The following is a 21277-nucleotide window of genomic DNA, read 5'->3' as shown; positions in this document are numbered from 1 at the left end:
CACTCACTCTTTCTCTCTCTTTCTGTTTCTTTCACTCTCTTTTTCTTTTGCTCTTTCCTTTGCTCACTCTTTCTCTAGCTCTCTCATTTTCTTTCGCTTTTTCTTCTTCTTTTGCTCTTTCTTTTCACTTTCTTTCTCAGTTTTTCTTTCGCTTCGTTTTTCTTTTTCACTCTTTCATTCATTCTTTTTCTTTTTCATTCTTTCACTCTATTTCTATAGAATTGTTTTTTTCTTTTTCTCTTTCATTCAATCTTTCACTTTTTCTTTCATTCTTTCGCTCTGTTTCTGTAGATTTGTTTATTTTCACCCTATCTATTCACTCTAGTTATTTTGCTCTTTTCTCTCTTTCTTTCTTTTGCTCTTTCATTATTTAACTTTATTTTGCTGTTTATGTCGCTCTTCTTTTTATTTTGCTATCATTTAATATAACTTTTTGATTTTAGTTTGCTATATATTTCTTTTACTCTTTTTTATCTTTCTTTCTTTCTTTTGCTCTATTTAATTCACTCTTTCTTTATTTCTTTTGGTCTGTCTTTTTTTCTCTATATTTAACTCTTTTTCTCATACCTTCTTTTGCACCTTCTTTTAGAGTGATAGTAAAATGGAGTGCATACGATTATGCTGTCAGACGGTTTAGTCTGCCTCATACACACATACTGTAGACTCTCTCACATACTCATATCAGACTTAATGTGTGTATAAAAGTGTAACGTGTCAGTCAAGATTGAGGTGATCTCGAGGTTGTCATTGATAGGTACTTACTAGAAAACTGTCAGGGAAGTTTTTTTCACACTAGAGTTTTTGGTGAGGCTCGAAATCATTATTAGAGACGTATTCTTCACATCTCTTGTGTTGCCCCTCCCGTTAAAGCTTAATAAATATGTCTAATTCCCCGTAAATATCCCTGCTGGAATCTGGAGGACAGGCCAGCGGCACAGCTGCTTTTGGGTGTGGAGACTCAATAGCATCTCTGTTCTTATGGTGTGTGTTTGTGTGTTTTTCAACACACACACAGCATGTCATCACACCCATGAGTGTAAATGTAGACTATATGGAGGAGAGGTTTTCACTTTTAGACCAGGCTTGGCTAGTGTTGACCTGCGGCACTACAGTTCTCTAACACCTGCTGTACAGAAAGTCTGCTTTACTGCATTACAGAAAACTCATTTATTAGCCATCCTGTTTGGACTGCCAGTACATTTGTGTGGATTTTGCTCTCGAGCTACCACATCAATTAAATGAGTTCACCCAAATATGAAAATTCTGTCAGAAGTTTTTCTCTCTCATGCTGTTCCAAACCTGTATGACTGACTTTCTGCCATAGAACATGAAAGGAGAAGTTTAGCAAGAGGCTATTTTTTAAAACAATGAAAGGAAGTGGTAAAAAACAGGATAGCTTTGTGTGAGGTATAGGGCCAGATTTACTAAACAGGACAAATTAGCGTGAGAGCACAATTCCGTAAAAGCACAGATGTGAGTGGAAAGTTCTGCGCGTGATCTACTGATGACACGCAAATTAATGAACACAGACGCAGCGGGATCATTTCTATAATCACTAACTCAATCTACCAAAAGCAGCGCAAATTTTTTTTGGGGGGGGTGGTAAATAATGGCGCAAATACCAATATAATGAATAGCGCAAATTTAATAAATAATCTTGCATGATTCATTAAAAATCCTCCTCCAATAAACCTTTTCAGCGCAAATGTTTCACTGTGTGTCTTTAGTAAATACTGACAGTAGTTTTTTAATGGCAAAAGAGGGTTTGTCCGAGCTCACAACAGGTTTTGCGTGGAAACGCAAATATCTTTGCGAGGGAACGCAAAAGTTTTGCGAGGGAACGCATTTATTTATGTAGATTTGTAAATATAGTAGATTTGCTCATGTTGCATCATGTTTCTTTTTATGTGGGGTTTGTAGTGTTGAGCATTAGCCAATCACACACATTTCTGTTGAGCTTATGAATGGAATGCCCAGTCAGAGGAGTTTTGATTCGTCACCGTGGAGAGAACGTAGAGAGAGCGTGCGCTCACTGACTGAATTCTGCATTTGTGAATTCTCTTGTCGTCATAAACAACAAAGTGCAGAAAAGATGCAAGTAAGAGATTCATTTTGCAGTGTAGACAGCTTCAGTGATTATAACGGTAGTTTTTGCGAAAATGCATTTTAACTTAAGTCATGGACCGCTTCAGTGTTCTTTGCTCTCTTTCTTCCCAGTTTGAATAACCGTTTTGTTTTTCATGCTACTGAAATAACCAATGTGAAGCCTTGATTTTCTTATCCATAAATAGCAATAAACAAATTCATAAACGATTCTTAGCTTGTTTCGTCTGTTGCCAGAATATGATGTCCTTTTTCCCCACAAAAAAAATTTATATTAATCAACATTAAGATTATATTATATAATAATCATTATTATTACAATATCGATTGAATCAACATTACTGATTTCTGTCATGATATTGCAGCTTCACTCTCTGACTGAGTGCCTGTTTTTTTATTCATGGGCTGTTTACATTATGCAGTTGTTGTGTAAATACATGTACAGTAGTACAGTGTACTTAAACATAAATGCCATGTCAGATGCAGCTTCTGTTCCACCTTTGCAGTATGAAGATGGCTTTTGTTGATGTTGAAAAAAATGTGATTGGTAACAGTCTAGACTCTATAGCATTGTGATTGATTGGTTAAATTTAAGTATTTGACATAAAAACAACAACAACACAAATACATTTAATAAGGCAATTATACAAATTTCCCTGGCAAAGGTTAAAAAAAAAATGCCTCTGGAAATCAATTCCAGGGAGCAAATATTGCCCCTTAATGGTGAAGTTTATTTCTGACCCTGTATAATGTTACATTGAGGTTTTATGGCCTTATTTCAGTGACTCAGTAACCACGCATAAAACATTTTTTCTCAAAAATACAAACTTTTACATACATGCTGCTCACATATTATTGTAGCAGAGTTTGTTCTGAATACAGTGCTATAATTAGCAGAAATAAGCACAAATGTCAGAAACACCCCCAGGGCCCAGAAAACACCTCAGACCCCAGAGGGTTCAATTTTATTATTATTTTCATATTCAAATTTAAACTACACATGAAATGTTGGAGCTTTGGAGCAGGGAGAGTTTTTCTCTAGAGTAAGTATTGACTCATTACTTCAAATATAGTGCTTGGGTCCTTTTTTCGGAGCTTGACAGCATCTGATTGCATTAAATGTCAATGTATGTTACAGAACAGCATTGCCTTACATCTTTTAAAGGAAGAAGTTTTGCAACAACATGAGGGGCGAATAAATGATGGTCATTTTCATTCTGGGTAAACTGTTCATTTAGGCTCCTTTATATATTTTTCTTTTTGTTCTGACCGTTCTTTTTCATTTGTTACAACCTGGTGCTGAATTCCTCACCTTAAATATCCTATCCGTATCACACAAGGCTTACACTCACACACACTGTGTGCAGTGTTGATTGTTTCAGTCATCTGTCTGATTGGGGTCAATGTGTGTGTTGATCAGTTTGTCTGGTTTATCACTTGATCTGTATTTTTCTTAACGGTCCATTCTGTACCGGTAGGGTATCAGGTGTGTGTGACCGCAGCATAGTCGTTTTTTGTATCAAAGGCTTGTCTCTTGTCTGAGGCCTCGGGGAGAACAAAACACACTGTTTGAAGTGGGTAGAGAGATCTACAGCTCTATAAAGAGCTCACTCAACACTCACTACTGCCTGTCTTCTGCGCATCACATATATGAACATATCTGAGTTTAATGTGGGCATAATATCAACAACAGTCCAGTGAAGATTAAAAAGGGATTAAATGAGCCACTTTCAATGCCATTGCACTTTAACCGATAAATGCACACCAGTGACTACACATTAGTTGAATTCATATTAATTAGAGTAGCTTGTAAGCAGCATATAATTAGGTTAATGAAGTACTTAGTGGTAGAATTGTTTACTGTGATTAATATTTCAGTTTTAGCTTAATTCTATTGCAGACAAAAAAACACACATTTTAAGCAGTATTTTGTCATTTTTCAATAAAAATATGTAAACATTAAGATACATTTATTTAAGCAAAATTATATATCCTATTTGTCAATGTGGTGAGAAAACAATTAAATTATCTCAAAACAAGTATTGCGCTATGTACTTTTAATATATTTAGATCTTTGTTTTGGAAAACAAATGACTGATTTCTAAAATAATGTTGCTGTGATGTGTCATGCCTAGTAGCGCTCTTTAACTGTAGTAAAGGTACTTTAACGCATGGCCTTTTAGGCTTATTGCTTTAGCATCAAGCTGTGAGTGTTATGAATCTGTGAGCACTTAAATAACTAATGAATGTTTCACATCTGTGCTGTCCTGGTCAACTAATTTGTAAGTCATTTCAGAGAAAAGCTTCTGCTAAATGAATAGACATAAATGTAAATATGTTGTTAATTTAGTCTGTGAGGAATTGTCTTGTTTTCTCTCTTGCATTTTAAATGATTGTGGAATTCATGGATGCTGTTTATTTAGACAAACTGCCTCAAGTTTTATAGCTTTAAAATCTGATTTGATTAATTGTTTGTTTGTTTGTTTTTGTAAATACATAAAATAAATGGGAGCCCCTTAGTTAACATGTTGGACGAAACGCTAATGAGAAAATTGTACACCAAGATTCTTTACAGAAGGATCACATTTAATCATCAATATAATATAAAATGTCTAATGTATTTGTTATCTCATGTCTTCTCCTCTCTTCTCACTGCATCTAATCTAATCTCTTCTCCTCTCTTCTCACTGCATTTCATCTCTTCTCCTCTCACTGTATCTCATGTCTTCTCCTCTCACTGCATCTCATCTCTTCCCTTCTCCTGTACTCTCACTGCATCTCTGTCTTCCCTTCTCCTCATCTATTCCCGTCTCATCTCCTCTCACTGCATTTCTGTCTTCCCTTCTCTTCTCCTCTCACTGCATCTAATCTCTTCTCTCTTCTCACTGCATCTCTTCTCCTCTCACTGCATCTAATCTCTTCTCCTCTCTTCTCACTGCATCTCATCTCTTCTCCTCTCTTCTCACTGCATCTCATCTCCTCTCACTGCATCTCATCTCTTCTCCTCTCTTCTCACTGCACCTCATCTCTTCTCCTCTCTTCTCACTGCATCTCTTCTCCTCTCACTGCATCTCATCTCTTCTCCTCTCTTCTCACTGCATCTCATCTCTTCTCCTCTCTTCTCACTGCATCTCATCCCCTCTCACTGCATCTCATCTCTTCTCCTCTCTTCTCACTGCACCTCATCTCTTCTCCTCTCTTCTCACTGCATCTCATCTCTTCTCCTCTCTTCTCACTGCATCTCTTCTCCTCTCACTTCATCTTACCTCTTCTCCTCTCCTCTCACATCTCATCTCTTCTCACTGCATCACTTCTCCTCTCTTCTCACTGCATCTCATCCCCTCTCACTGCATCTCATCTCTTCTCCTCTCTTCTCACTGCATCTAATCTCTTCTCCTATCTTCTCACTGCATCTCATCTCTTCTCCTCTCTTCTCACTGCATCTCTTCTCATCTCATCTCACTGCATCTCATCTCTTCTCCTCTCACTTCATCTTATCTCTTCTCCTCTCCTCTCACATCTCATCTCTTCTCACTGCATCTCTTCTCCTCTCTTCTCACTGCATCTCATCTCTTCTCCTCTCACTTCATCTTATCTCTTCTCCTCTCCTCTCACTGCATCTCTTCTCCTCTCTTCTCACTGCATCTCTTCTCCTCTCTTCTCACTGCATCTCTTCTCCTCTCACTGCATCTAATCTCTTCTCCTCTCTTCTCACTGCATCTCATCTCCTCTCACTGCATCTAATCTCTTCTCCTCTCCTCTCACTGCATCTCATCTCTTCTCCTCTTCTCACTGCATCTATTCTCCTCTCACTGCATCTCATCTCTTCTCCTCTCTTCTCACTGCATCTAATCTCTTCTCCTCTCTTCTCCTCTCTTCTCACTGCATCTCTTCTCCTCTCACTGCATCTTATCTCTTCTCCTTCTCACTGCATCTCATCTCTTCTCCTCTCTTCTCCTCTCTTCTCACTGCATCTCATCTCTTCTCCTCTCTTCTCACTGCATCTCTTCTCCTCTCACTGCATCTCATCTCTTCTCCTCTCTTCTCACTGCATCTCATCTCTTCTCCTCTCTTCTCACTGCATCTCATCTCTTCTCCTCTCTTCTCACTGCATCTCATCTCTTCTCCTCTTCTCTCACTGCATCTCATCTTTTCTTAATGCATGTCTTATCTTCTCTCCTCTCACTGCATCTCATCTCTTCTCCTCTCACTTCATCTTATCTCTTCTCCTCTCCTCTCACTGCATCTCATCTCTTCTCACCGCATCTTATCTCTTCTCCTCTCACTGCATCTCATCTCTTCTCACTGCATGTCTTCTCTTCTCCTCTCACTGCATATCATCTCCTCTCACTGCATCTCATCTCTTCTCACTGCATCTCATCTCTTATTCTCTCACTGCATCTCTTCCCCTCTCTTCTCACTGCATCTCATCTTTTCTTAATGCATGTTTTCTCTTCTCTCTTCTCACTGCATCTCATCTCTTCTCACTGCATCTCTTCTCTTCTCCTCTCACTGCGTCTCATGTCTTCTCTTCTCACTGCACAGATGAGATGCAGTGAGAAGAGACGAGAAGAGATGAGGTGCAGTGAAAGAATAAGAGACGAGACTCTTATTCTCTCACTGCACCTCATCTCTTCTCCTCTCTTCTCACTGCATCTCATCTGTTCTCCTCTCCTCTCACTGCATGTCCTCTCTTCTCCTCTCACTGCCTCTCATCTCTTCTCCTCTCTTCTCACTGCATCTCATCTCTTATTCTCTCACTGCATCTCATCTCCCCTCACTGCATCTCTTCTCTTGTTTCTTCTCTTTAGGCAGAAATTCCTCATCCCCTCTGCACTAATCTCTCCTCTAGTCTAATTTTGTCTCGTTATTCTTGTTCAGTCCATACAGCTTGATTCTCTGTCATTCTCAGATGATAATCTGATGTTCAGCTCTCACAGGCCTCTGATGGCCCACTGGCCGCTCCTGACAGTGTTCTATCATGTTCTTTTACTGTCTGATGGACAATATTTCACAAAGCTGCATGTGAAATCATGACTCCCTAATGGCTCCATACAAGCAGCACATAGTTTGCATCCGCGGAAAATGTGAGCGTGTTTGCCAGGCGCTCTGATGTCTGTGAAATCCGTTTTCTTTCAGGAGTGGATGTCACTAACATGAGAGCTGGAGATGTGACAGAGAGAAAAGAGAGGGCATTCTGTGGCTTTCATACTCACTGCTGTTTGTCACTCTTCTTTCTTTCTTGCTTTTTCTCTCGCTTGCTTTTTCTTTCGCTTACTTGCTCACTCTTTCACTCGCTCTTTATTTTGCTCTCTTTTTTGCTCTCTTTTTTGTCTCTCTTTCTTTCTTTTGCTCTTTCTTTCTTTCGCTCACTCGCTCTTGGTTTCGCTTGCTTGCTCTAACTCTCTTTCTTTTGCTCTTTCTTTCTTTCGCTCACTCGCTCTTGCTTTCGCTTGCTTGCTCTAACTCTCTTTCTTTTGCTCTTTCTTTCTTGCTTGCTTGCTTTCGCTTTTACTTGCTTTTCATTTGTTCTTTCTTTCATTTATTCATTCATTCATTCATTCATTCATTCTTTCACTCGCTCTTGTTTTTACTTTCTTTCTTTCTTTCTTTCTTTCTTTCTTTCTTTCTTTCTTTCTTTCTTTCTTTCTTTCTTTCTTTCTTTCTTTCTTTCTTTCTTTCTTTCTTTCTTTCTTTCTTTCTTTCTTTCTTTCACTACCATTCAAATGTTCCCCAAGGCTGCATTTATTTATTACTTGTCTGTTTCTCTATGTCTATGTAACCTTTGTCTGTCTATCTGTCTGTCTCTCCATTATTATGTCTGTCTCTTTCTCTTTCCATCTCTCTGTCAGCAGTCTCTTGTACTGGTCCTCATGAGGTGATGGAGTCTGGCTGTGTGAGGGTGGGACTGTCAACTACACACACCAGTGTGTGTGTGTGTGTGTGTGCTAAGCTGCAAAAACCCTCTTCAGGGAGTCGTGAGAAAGAAATCTTGGCCTCACACATGCACACACTGCTGCTCTGTTGCCCTTTAATGTCTTAAGAATGTCTTCTCGCATGTTTGTCAGCTCTCTAGTGAGCTATTGTCCTGCTCTCACACAGATTTATAAACCCGATCACTTTCTCTCTCTCTCCTTCTGTCTGTCTCTCTTCCTTTTTCACTCCCTCTCTCTCTCATTCCCTCACTGGATGCCAGGGTGTGGTAAATATGTAATATTTTACCCTCATTTTGGTCATTAACTCCTGGAATGTGTTTTCTTGAATCCTGCTGGGGTTTGTTCAACAAACCAGCATGAACTATTAGCCACTTACACACACACACACACACACCTCGACCTGCTCTTACAAGAGGATCGGTCACTCTGGAAACCTGGGCTTTGCGGTGAATAGAAATTTTAGTGCATATGGGAAGGAATTTAATCTTGTACATTCCACTGGACCTGTGTGTGTGTGTGTGAGAGAGAGAGCTTCTGAGGTCTTTTAAGGTTTCTGGTTAGAGTGGTTTATTGTATATTTTTAGGAGTTAGTGCTTTGAAAACATTTACGGAGTAAGTACCTGATTTGTTATTGGACGATTCCACAGTGGAAAAGAGATACCTTATTTCCGTCCTCATGCATCCAGTCTCGGAACCATTCTGAACTTACAGATTACTTATTTTAGCACATGAAATATTATTATTTAAAAGCTGGACAAGCAAGATGTTTTTACATCGGCTTTGTTCAGACAGGCAGAAAAAATCTTTTTTTTTTTTTTCTGATATTGTAGTCTGAACAGCGAAAACATGAGATTTGATAGTCTTGACATCTGCATGTGGTTTGAAAACCGATTAAAATCAGATTTGGAAAGTCTGAACAATCGGATCAGATTTCGTGTTTTTTTTCATCGTCCATCGTCAAGCTTTTTTTAATTATCTTTAATTAAATTTTTTTTCACTGCCCACATTGAAGGTAAAATACTGTGCGAATTGGCATACATTAGGTTTATGGTTTGTTTGCTTGTTTTTGTTGTTGTTTTTCTGTGGCTTTTTTATTTTTCATTTTATACATGAAGACAGTGAATCGGAGAAGGGGGCAGAAACGAGATCAGGAAATTACAAGATGAATTCATATCACCCATGAGTAGCCTACCGCTGCTCTTTTTGGAGAACATGCCCTAACTGCAAGGGTCTAAAACGGTCCTAAACTGCAAATTTTCTCGGGAGAACGCAAACATTTTGCGAGCGAATGCAAAGTTTCTTGGGGGAACGCAAAAGCATTGACTTAATATTTTTCCTCCCATCTCAATTTTTTTGTCCCTTTAGGGGCTCCGTAGAGACTTCAAAAAATAAAACCAACCCTTGACCTTTGAATGGTAGTGTACTATATATCTAAAATTACATTTTGTTTTCATGATTTAAGCATAATGATTTTGTGAGTTTTAGGCTTAAATAAAATGATTTTAAAGATGCTTAGATATTTTCATTAGACAACACTCATACGTTTTTATTTCATACTCATACAATTTTGCAGTGTTTTATGTAGATGTTTGTGTAGATGTTCAAATGCTTGTATCAATAGTGACTTTTGCAGGAATGTTCCCGTTGCAATATTTAACCTGGAGGCTGTCCGATCTCACTTTGGAAACGTCTTGGAGCAGATGGCAGGGCTAGCTGTGATTGTTGTTCTCTTAGGATGTGAATTTTGGCTCTGATCGTTTGCGAACAGGAAGAGAGGGACACACACAGGCGATGATTTTAGTTGCACATTGAACTCCATTATGATATCTGCCTTACTGAGTATATAGAGCGTGAGATGTGACTTTCTCAGTTTGCACAGCTCTGTACTCAACAGGGTGGCCATACTTAAATAGGGCAGTAAATCTAAGGGCACCTAATTTGGTTGATCTTTAGTTCTGTAAGAATTTCGATCTCCTAGTCTAACAAGCACAATTTCAATGAACTTTGTTGGCCGAAACTGTTATCTAAATTCCAAATGTTCCCTAGGAAGCAACTCCATCACCTTGATCTTGAATATTCCAGGTTCAGAAAGTTAATTGTTGATTGCCATAGAAAAAATCATTTTGACTCGTCTTTCAATTTCTGAAAACAAAGTTGGAACTTTTTTAATTAATCTCAATCTAACGTGTCAACCTTGGCAGTTTTAGCTTCAATAATGTGTCGCTTTGTCATTCACATAATTATAAGTAAAGAGAGGCCTTCAGACAGTTAATAAGCTGTTACCATGGTCACTGCAGTCTTTCATTCTTTAATTAATTCTTTACAGTGTGTCTAATTAGAGAGCTTTAGCGAGAACTGAGTCCAGAATGCTTTCTATTTAATGCATTTTAGAGACTGTCCGTATTGGTTGAGATCTCCACAGGTTTGCTGACTCAGTCACGACACTGCCAGCCAGTCCATTACCACATGCATATGTAATTCAATTATTCATTTGGCTACTTTGCATGATTGCAAGGTTAATTGGTCTATAAGGGCTTTGATAAAAAATAATCGTTTCTGAGACTTGTTTATAAGTGGTTGACTTTTATTTGACCTAATGGAGTACATACAGTGCAAATGAGGAAATATGTTTTTATAAACTTGATTAGTTATTCATTTTGAACATTTAGGTTTGATTCCTGTAAAATTCCATTTATTTGGTTTATACTGTGTCAGAGTAACATTTAAAAGGTCACTTCTATTCAGGCTGTAAGTTTTCTTGCCCTAAACAGACTTGATTTTAGTTTTGAATAACTTCTTTATAACTTCTGTATGTAAATGACCTCTGTTATGATTGGCAAGCACATACTTGTTCATGTTATTTGAAGAGTAATATGGGCGGTCATATGGTTGCTTATAGCTCATAGTTCTTAATGATTGAATCAAGCAAACTTGAGTAGAACAGGCAAAGTTTTGCTTTACATTAATCAAAGCATGTAGGTGTAAATAAAGTTGAATTAGACATAATTGAGTACCTTGCATCTCTGAATAGTTTGTTTATTATAAAACACTGAATTACATACATTTTCATATTTACTAGGAACCCTGTATCTGCATTTCTACAGCAAATACTGTAGTATTATATCAGGGGTGATGATAATGTTTTCAATACAAATATAAATCTGTTCTGTGCCTTTAATTGAATCAATTCTTAGTTGTTTGAGAAACAGCATTTTCTTTGGTAATTAGCCATGGGTTTAATAGTCTGATAAATATTTTTATTTTAAGAAATGGTTTGTATTGAGAATAGCTAACTTAAGATTTGTTTGGGGACTTGCAGGATTCTCTAAAAGAAAAAGAAGCAAGACATGCATCTTCTGTGAACAGCCACTCATTCTTCTATTTTTGGTTAACAAAAGTTCTGTCACTTAGCTTGGAAACACAGTATAATTGCCTGTAGTTCTGTGTCGCACACTTCTTGATTGTGTGAAATCATAAGCAGTTCCCCTAAAATCAGGTAGGCTGGAAAACAGTGTGTTAGAGTATGTCTGTATAGTACATCCAACTCTATTATTTCCTTAGCGCAAAGAAAATCCTGTTTTCCATGATATGTTTCCATTATATTTCATTATGCTAGGGGTGAGGAGGTGTGTGTCTGTACCGGGCTGAGCGAGTGTGTGTTTGTCTATTGATAGTGCGGCAGGGCATGTTCTCAATGCAGGAGTACTATGTACCAACCAATAAAATAGATTAGCAGACAGGAATAGATTTGGCATCAGGATGCTGAAAAGCATTTGCCATCATGACCGGGAGTTTTTAAGAGGAAGCATTTCGAGAAGGATTTTACCTGCAAGTTGTACGCTCCGTTTCTAGATTGGTGGTTCTCAACTTGGTGGGTCATGACCCACAAAAGGGTCACATGGCTTTTCTAATAATGGCACGGACAGTAGTGGGAAAAAAAGTGGTTGGTAAATGCAAATGACTCCCAGTAACCATATAATCACACTTGGTGAGCATAAAATAACAAACTTATAGATTAAAATAAATCCTGTATATTTTGTTGTTGATTTCAAAGGTTGTACACATAATCAAGATCTGTCTCATATACCATTATTGGTAACACTTTAGTTTAGGGTCCAATTCTCACCATTAAGTAGTTGCTTATAGTTGGGGATATTTTGGGGATATTTAATTTAATTTTATCAATCAATAAATTCCTCTTGAAACAAACTTTGTTGTATTATTTTAATTTAATACTGTGAAGCTGCTTTGATACAATCTGTATTGTGAAACGCGCTATACAAATATACTTGACTTATTATCATGCATATTACTAGGATATTGGCTGTTTACAATCACATATAAAGCACATATTAATGCCTTATTCTGCATGACCATATTCTACATCCCTTAATCCTATCCAATACCTAAACGTAACAACTATACTAACTATTAATAAGCAGTAATTAGGAGTTTATTGAGACAAAATTCGTAGTTAATAGTTAGTTAATGACCCTAATCTAAAGTGTGACCAAATTCTTTCCTTTAAGCCTATGTCATATTCATAATTTTGCATATTATTACATCAGCACTTCCATATGAGGTCATTAATAAGAAACAAAAAAAAGGTTTGATTGTGTGCATGTTGGTGCATTTGCAGTGTTTGAAACACTTTCTCCAGAGCACCAGTTGAAGGTTACGTGTCATCTTCTGTGTTTGCGTCAATCTGCACATGACTGAAAGGCATCCATGTGCTTTGTCAGGACAAAGTTAGACATCCCAGCAGTAAGGGTTGAGTCATGAGTGTGGAGCCGTTGTCATTTCTGTCCATTAATATCGTCTATATATTTATCTGTGTGTCTAACTCCTGGCCAACCTGCTATATTTATCTATAGCTTCATGTCTCTAGCTGACTCGTAAGCCCTGGGCAGGGGGTGAAAGGTCACGGTGAGCGTGTGCAGCCTGCCCGCTCCTGATAGTGCTGACTCAAAAGTTAAAGGGTCATGTGAGTTTGACCTTTACATTGACATTTATTTCCCCAGTGGGCAATTCTGTGCAAAGAGACTTTCAAGGAATTGTATATAGCATGTATGTTGTGACATTTAGTCCTCAGCAGGTAGTGAGAGATTAAAATCAAATGATTTACTTTACTATAGTCAGAATCTTATTCTGAACGAGAAGGAATTTCTAAAGTGAAATGTCAGTGGAAAGATTAATATGGCAGTGAAATGGATTTGACTGGATGTAGGCCTATGGGGTCCAAAAGTCTGAGACCACTTGTGAAATTGCCTCTATGATGTATTTTTTTAATATAATTCGAATGAAAAGTTGAGTGAAAAATGAAAAACTTTGTTTATTTCCAGGTTGAAATGACAAATCCCAGACTTTTGGACTCCACTGTATGTACAGTTTGTGTGTGTAGGTTAAACATATCTTTGCTTGTGCTATAATAAACCAGTTTCACCCGTCCCATGGAGCATCTCTGGCCCTAAACCAGTGCTTGATGTGTCCAGGGCTTGATTTAGAAATGCCAAACACCCTGTGTTCGCAGATGTGCCTGGGTCAGACCTGTCGGTTAACCTAGCTATATTTTTAACATCGTTTTTAAGTGGTTAAACCTAGCTTATACACTAGCTTCGCTGTTGAGTTAGTACTACCAGCTGTTTCATTTCCGTCATCAAAACTGCACTTGGGACAGAAATTACTATGGCATTACCATGTTTTTTTTGGGCATGTACTCGCGAAACCTGTCCAAATTTTCATTTATTACTACATACTTTACTGTTCAAAAGTTTGGGGTCGGTAAGATTTTATAATGTGTGTTTTTATTTATTTATTAATTTTTTATAAATAATTCTCTTATGGTCATTTTTTTAAATAAAAAATACAGCCAAATCCATTTAAAATAACTGGTTTCTATTTTAATATATTTTGCCATGCAATTTATTCCTGTGATGGCAAAGCTGAATTTTCAGCAAGTCCAGTCTTCAGTGTCACATGATCCTTCAGAAATCATTCATAGTGATTTACTGCTCAAGTAATATTTATTATCAATGTTGAAATTATCAATATTGAGATGTCCCTCAACGTTTTTGGAAACCGTGATGCATTTTTTTGAAAGCAATTTAAAAAACAAAATTTATCTGAAATATTTTGTAACATTATTATAGTTTCCTTACTTTTGATCAAATGAATGCATCCGTGCAGAATAAAAGTGTTAATTTCAAGAAAAAATATAACTGACTCCAAACTTTTCATTATTATAACAGCAAATTATCGTCTGTTTGTTCCCACACGTTATTGTAATTTGTTCAGATTTGGATGCATCAGACCTCGTTCTATATGTAATGCACATACATTTTAAACTGATAAATACTTATGTGATGTGTTTTTCTTTTTCCTTTTAGGAGATCCAAGAGGTCATGCCAGGTGTGGGGCACAGGGAATCCTGGGACGACACAGGCAGTGGGGAGAGCAGTGGCGAATGTGATGATGAGGACGGTTGTGAAGGTTCCGGAGAGTCTGTGGCATCTCCCCGTGAGTTAACAAAAAAAGCTCACCTTCATCAGGGCTTCCATGGCTGGTTTGTGCTAGTTCAGTGCTGGTCCATCTGGCAAGGTCTTTCTCATGAAGCTGTTTGTCTGCTAGACGCTGGTTTAGATAGTTAATCATTCTGGTTGGGAGAAAAGGATAACATATGGGCCTACTGTTAGCTATCCCAGTTTTAGAATGAATGCTGGCACTATGTTCAGAAGGGTAGCTTGTACCTCTAATGAGACTGTTTGAGGAAACAACTTATGTTTTGGTTTGGCTGGTACACAAAAGTTTGGGGTCTGTTGGATTTTTTTTAAAGTAATTAATTGATTTATTCAGCAAGGACACACTAAATTGATAAAAGCTTAAAAAGTGACACAAAATATATTTATAATGTTTTCAATGTAATTTTCAAATAAATGCTTTTTTTGACGTATTTAATCATCAAGATATCCTGAAAAAAATGTATCACAGTTTCCACAAAATTATTAAGAAGCACCACTGTTTTCAACATTTATAATAATAATAAGTTTCTCGAGCATCAAATCAGCATATTAGAATGATTTCTGAAGGATCATGTGACACTGAAGACTGGAGGAATGATGCTGAAAATTCAGCTTTACATTTTAAAATAATTATTTTACAGTGTAATTCTATTTCACAATATTACCGTTTTACTGTATTTTGATCAAATAAATGAAGCCTTGGTGAGCATAAGAGACTTTCAAAAATATAAAAAAAAATGACCCAAAACTTTTCACTGGTATTGTACATCTGGAACAATACAATCTGCAATCCTACAGCAGCCGAGCAACTGCTATTGAGATGAATAGGAATGGCTATGGACCTCCTTGTTACCTATTTATATCCAGGATGTGTTAAGATTAGTAATGTTAGTGTAAGTAGTTGCATGGAAAAGAATTTTAGGTCCAAAGCAAATGCTAAAAGGAGCCTTCTAGACCTCACAAACAGTCACATGATGTCATCCGTATACTCAGGTGTTGAAATGACCACAGAGACCACCCAGGGGTACAGAGAGATTGTATGACCTTCTCAGACTGTCTCAAATGCAGGTGCTGAGGTGGTACCTACCATTCCATCATCGGTAAAATCGCCACTAAATGGCCTTTCTTTTCTGCTCAGAGCCGTAACACATGACCCACGGGTTCAGCGTAGACCTCGTCTCTGTAGCATTTCTCAACCACTTTGAAACCCAATCTTCACTCGTCTCTAAAATCACCCCGCTGGGCCTTCCAGCAGCCATCTTGCTCTCCTGCACCAATTTCCCCTAATCTTCGGTTAGCGCTTCAGGGTGCCACACATCAAAAAAACAGGGTACAGGAAGAGGAGAGGACGTCCCTTTATCAGCGACTGAAAACATTCCAGGGTAGAAAGAGACTAGGTCAGTGAGAGCAAAAGTGTTTGGGAGGGGAGACGAGATATGAAGAATGCTGCTCATCCATCATTCTGCATTTCTCTAAAGGCCACAGGTCTGACTTTAAAATGTCTGACACCTGTAGCATTGATCACATCTCTCAGACAGCAAGACCAGCTGTTATGGCAGTGCACTTAAAAGATTTGTAACTCAAACACGTACTGGCCATGTTCACACAGCAGCACAATACGGTTGTTAGCTCTTTATTTGAGTCCTTAAAGGAATAGTTCACTTAAAAAAAACACAAAAAGTTGATGTACCCCATTGAAATACTATGGAAGTCAATGGGGTCCATCAACTGTTTGGTTACCGACATTAATCAAAATATCTTCTTTTGTGTTCAGCAGAAGAAAGAAATTCATACAGGTTTGAAACAACTTGATGGTACAGTAAATAAATGATGACAGAATTAAAATTTTTAAGTGCACTCTGCCTTTAATACGGTTGTTCACACACAATTCAGTTATTTACAGGAGTGACAACCACAGTCTATAACCAAACTCATACCCGTACATTTTCAGGACTTACAACTGCATTCTCAGCTGTGTGAACGTAACCGGACTGAATTTGGACAACTAGTTGTCTGTCATGTCATACAGTGCGAGCCGCTCTGCGCGATACAAACCCGTGTCTACTGTGTGTTGCGGGTTTTCATGTGGTGGTTTTGGTAACTTAAAGCAACGGATATATGAGCTGGGTCATCTGAAGGTTTTAGATCCAGTCACTGTTCCCATCAGTTTTGTGTTCTATGCGTGACTCAAATGCTCCGCTCTCTACCCAGATATAAAAGCTGTTGATGGTTAATGAAGATTTGACGGCTCAATTGGACTCTTGTCATATTAAAAGTAATAACACTTTTCAGTTTTATGGACATTGCCATCTTTGATATTACTTTGGTCACTGTCGCTATGTGTACTGGTAAAAGAATACAGGCTTGACTCCCGTTGCATGTTCATACAGACAGTATTGTAAGTTGTACTGCCACAATCATGGAGGTCTATAGCTATTCATTAAGCTATCCATTAGCTGTTAGTATGGCTGGGCAATACATTAAAGGCCAGATCTACTAACAGTTTCCACCAACGCAAACCCTTTTGGTGTTAAAAAAACAACTACTGTCAGGATTTACCAAAGACAGGCAGTGAAAAAATTAGCTCTGAAGAGGTGTGGAACGTTTTTTTTTTGTTTTTGTTTTTTTGCAGCTGACCTTATTGCATATGCATTTATAGGATTTTCCCTTTCAGATGCAAAATTTGTGAGAGGAGAGTATGTAAATGAATCATGCAAGGTGATTTACTAATGTTTGCGCTAGTCAATTTACTGGTAATTGCGCCATTATTTAATGCCCCCAAAAAACATGTCTTAAAGCAGACACTGATTTGCGCTGCTCTTGGTAGATTGTGTTAGTCATTATGGAAATGATCCTGTGTTCTTTATTTTGCACGTCGTCATTACTGTAGATCACGTGCACGCAGAACTATGTTCAATATACTATTGGTGCTTTTTTTGGAATTGCGCTCTCACGCTAATTTGCCCTGTTTAGTAAATCTGGCCCTAGTGTGATATCTTTGCTGACAATATACATTTAGGGAATATTGTGTATTATACGATAATATTAAAAGTTTCACTTATAAAGACAATTTCACTCCCCTTTTTTGTCACGTGGCTATGACAGCTGGTAGGCGGATGCTTTTTTAACGCTCCCGTGTGTATTTGTTTGAGTGCTCTGTGAAGACCACCAAAGGTTTCTATTAACCAAATTTTTTTGCAGCATTGAGCATTGTAGCTAATCACAGTCCAGAGCATGTGAGCCAAATGACCAATCCGGTCAGCTCAATGGATGTTAAAGGTTCTTTATGAAACCATAGATGCCAGTAAATAACTTTTACTTTTAAGAGTGTATAACCAACAAATTGTAAACACAATGTAAATTAGAGATTTATTGGACAGTATAGACAACTTTATTGATTATAACGGGTGTTTTTGCAGGAGCTCAATTAACTTATTGACAGCTTCAAGGGAGCGCTCTTTGCTTGCTTTTTTTTTTACAACCCATTCACAACTTTTTTTTCTCTCTAGACTCACACTGCATAGTTTCTGGATTGGCAACCATATTTAAATTCGGGATTGAAGCCATAAACTAGGCGATTGATGGCAACGTATGGTAAAAAAAAAAAAATCTAATCCTGTTTGTCAAAATAGATCTCTGCATTAAGTCTTGGAGTGTAAATGCACACTGATATAACACCTGCCACTTTTTTATGTAATGTGTAAAATGTAAATTTTCTGACAATCTTACAACAGAGCAACTGCTGTAGAAAACAACTGCTCAGGGGCATAAAGAGTGAGAGAGAAGAGGGGTCAATGCGATTAGACCTCCAGTCTTGGAAATGTTTTTGGTTTTGGTACTGCAGCTACTGCATCTGTTTTTATGCAAGACAAAGCCAATTTCTGCTCTCTCTTTCCTTCCAGTTCCCTCTTGGTTTGCTTTCTTCCTCTGTTTCTGGTTGCACATGCCAGGCCAAACACATGCCCAGTTTTGCCACGGTGCTTATCTGTAAATATGTAAACTTGTGGAACCAGAGCACACCACCCTTTCTCTGCTACTATCGTATGAAGAGCACACACTCATGTCTCTTTATTTATTTACCTCAGAAGTAAATCGACATGGGGGGCTTTAAGCTGAAGGTGTCTTTTGTTTCAGCACCTGGTCGTAATACTCAAGTGAACCTGCTGACCAAAAGAAATAAGCTGTCTGTTTTTCCTCAAACTGTCTTTTGGAAGAAGACGCACAGTTCTCAGGGTTAGATGTTATGATAGGTGCTCTGGATGTGTTGTTTGCCAGCAGAAGGTGTTTTCTTAGATTATGCTGAAACATCTCGATGTGCAGATGTGCTAAAGATGTTTTAGAGTTTCAACTTTTGAAAATTTCAACTCTTAGGGAGCAGTAACTTTTGTGATTTAAAGAGTTGCATATCAAACGGTTATTTTATTTTTATTTTTAATTTATATACATAATTTTCAGTATTTGTTTATTTATCATATATTATTTAGTTTTATATTTTTAATTTATTAATTATTTATATCTCACAATGTCTCTTATGGTATATTCCTTTGGATAATTATCTAGTTCAGTCATGAAACTCTAGAGAGCACAGGCTGACAGGTCCTTTACATGCATTCTGAAAGCAATAACATCATTACTGCATGGCACGAGCTGATTGGCCTCTGCTAATCCTGCAGCCAATGAGATTGCTTGCTCAGCATTTAAATAGTCTGGTGCAGTGTTTGTTGTAAGATAGTCCTGCAGCCCGCTATCAGAGTTCCTCTGAAACCCTCCACCTCCCTAGATCTGCTACAGGATTTATTTATGTCTGTTTATGCAGCAGCAGCATATCTTACATGCTCACAGCAGTGAGTCTGTGTATCTATTAGCAGTAGCAAGTCCATATTTTCTCTGCAGAAGCAGCAGCAATATTCAAAAGTAGCAACAGCGTACAGATCTAGTCCGCCAAGACCAAATACATTAACATCGCCATATTCAATAACATGCTAAAACTATTCCAAGAGTTGCCATGTTTGAAATAAGCATGGGAACACATAATTTGGTCTTGTAAGAATTTCATGAGAAAATTCTTGAATATTTTTCCTTATGAGATCTGACTTCTTTTTGATATTTGCAAATCTGATCACAGTTTGATCTCCTGTTCCTAAACTCTAAAGGAGATTCATAGGCTTTTTTTCTCAGGAGAGGAATCTTTAACTTAAGGCAAACTCTCCATTATCTCTCAATGAAATCTTATTGCTGTCCTGAGAAACAGCTGAGATTTTAAAGCTTTTCTTTCCAAGATGAGACCCAATCCTTTAGTAGCAGTTGTTTGGAGCAGCTTTGCACTGTTGCATATAGACTGTGATCGACCACAGATGCTGTTTATCAACACAACTGCATTTTAACTACAGTCACATCCTCTTCACACTCGCATTTCCCTCTCCCCTTTATGACACCACGTCCTGTTCCATCACGTTCATGCCATTTAGGTTCCGTGAATCCCGTTTCTCGCAGGGGTCAATATTTCATGAGATGGCCATCAAACGCCTCTCTGTTGACCCCTGAGCCTGTGCCCTGTGGTGCCGTCGTCATGACAATGAGGCATTTAAATTGATGGAGGCATAGTTCGACAAGGCCATGGCACTAGCCCCACGGGCACAGTGTGATTAAATACTTTAACTTCTGACCCCAGTGTTGCTAATTCATTTGCAGATGTGTTCCACATTGAGGGTGTCAGAACAGGAGCTGAACATTTGGATCATTAAGTCACATCTCACTGTTTGATATGAGCAGGGTCCAGAGGTCATACCCTGAGCTGTATTTTATCAGTGGATTTGGCTGACACTGCACACATACACCATGTTATTTTTTTGTCCTGTAATGTTCAGTACTTAGAAGAAACCGATATTCATGGCAGTATCACATGCCCCGTATCATAACAAGCCCAAACAGCTGTTCTGCTACATTTATCAGCAATGCCATGTTTATACAGTGATACCATCTTCCTGCTCCTTGTAAGTAGACTTAAAATTTTCCCTGTTGATTTTTTTGTTTTGTTTTGTTTGTTTTTTTGTATGCAATCCAGGTCTTATTGTGAACGATTTATCCATTATAAAAAAAATAATAAAAAAAGGTCTGGTTCTGGAAATACTTTCCTTTTTTATGTAGGCCATGACCACAATTAGTTTTAATATTAATAATAGAATAATATTATTATTATTTAGTCAACACACACACATTATATATGAATAATTATAATAATATAATGTAATATATAAAAATAATGGTTCTGTATGTATATTTTAACTAATTTAAAAAATATTTTAGTATGGATATTAAAATAAGAATAGATTTTAAAAATAATTGTTATAATAACTGATCTTCAGTCCATTGGCTCCATTTTGTTATAAAACTGCAACTTTTAACTGTCCAATTTGATAAAATTATTATTTATATATTTATGTATATTTTTCTTTTTTTGTTGTTGAACATCCTGTTTCACTTGGAAACATTTGCATTACATAAGCAAAAAGGGTTACGCATGCTGTTCGTCCTGCTTTTCCTTGATTAACATCTTTTGTTGGTCCTGCAAACATTTCTATCAAACAATCATAAGCTAAAACATAAGAGTTAGCCTTCTAAAATCGTTGTGTCTATCAGTATCACAACCATAACTAACCCATGAACTCATAGTGGAATGAATGATGATTCAAATGTTCTTGATGACCTCAACTCCAAACC

At 37.6% G+C, this 21277-nt stretch overlaps 1 protein-coding gene across 2 annotated transcripts in view; it reads left to right on the top strand.

The window, feature by feature from the left end:
• The window catches only part of gpc5c (glypican 5c), a 118714-nt gene that overhangs the window by 76654 nt on the left and 20783 nt on the right, over nt 1-21277 (top strand). For both annotated transcript variants that reach the window (XM_082173562.1, XM_082173563.1), the window contains one exon: nt 14426-14555. In XM_082173562.1, the coding sequence (XP_082029688.1) occupies nt 14426-14555 (130 nt within the window). The remainder of the gene's footprint in view (nt 1-14425; nt 14556-21277) is intronic.

The sequence above is a fragment of the Leuciscus leuciscus genome (assembly GCF_965113295.1).
Source record: "Leuciscus leuciscus genome assembly, chromosome: 6".
Taxonomy (NCBI): domain Eukaryota; kingdom Metazoa; phylum Chordata; class Actinopteri; order Cypriniformes; family Leuciscidae; genus Leuciscus; species Leuciscus leuciscus.
This window is presented reverse-complemented; position numbering and strand designations above follow the sequence as displayed.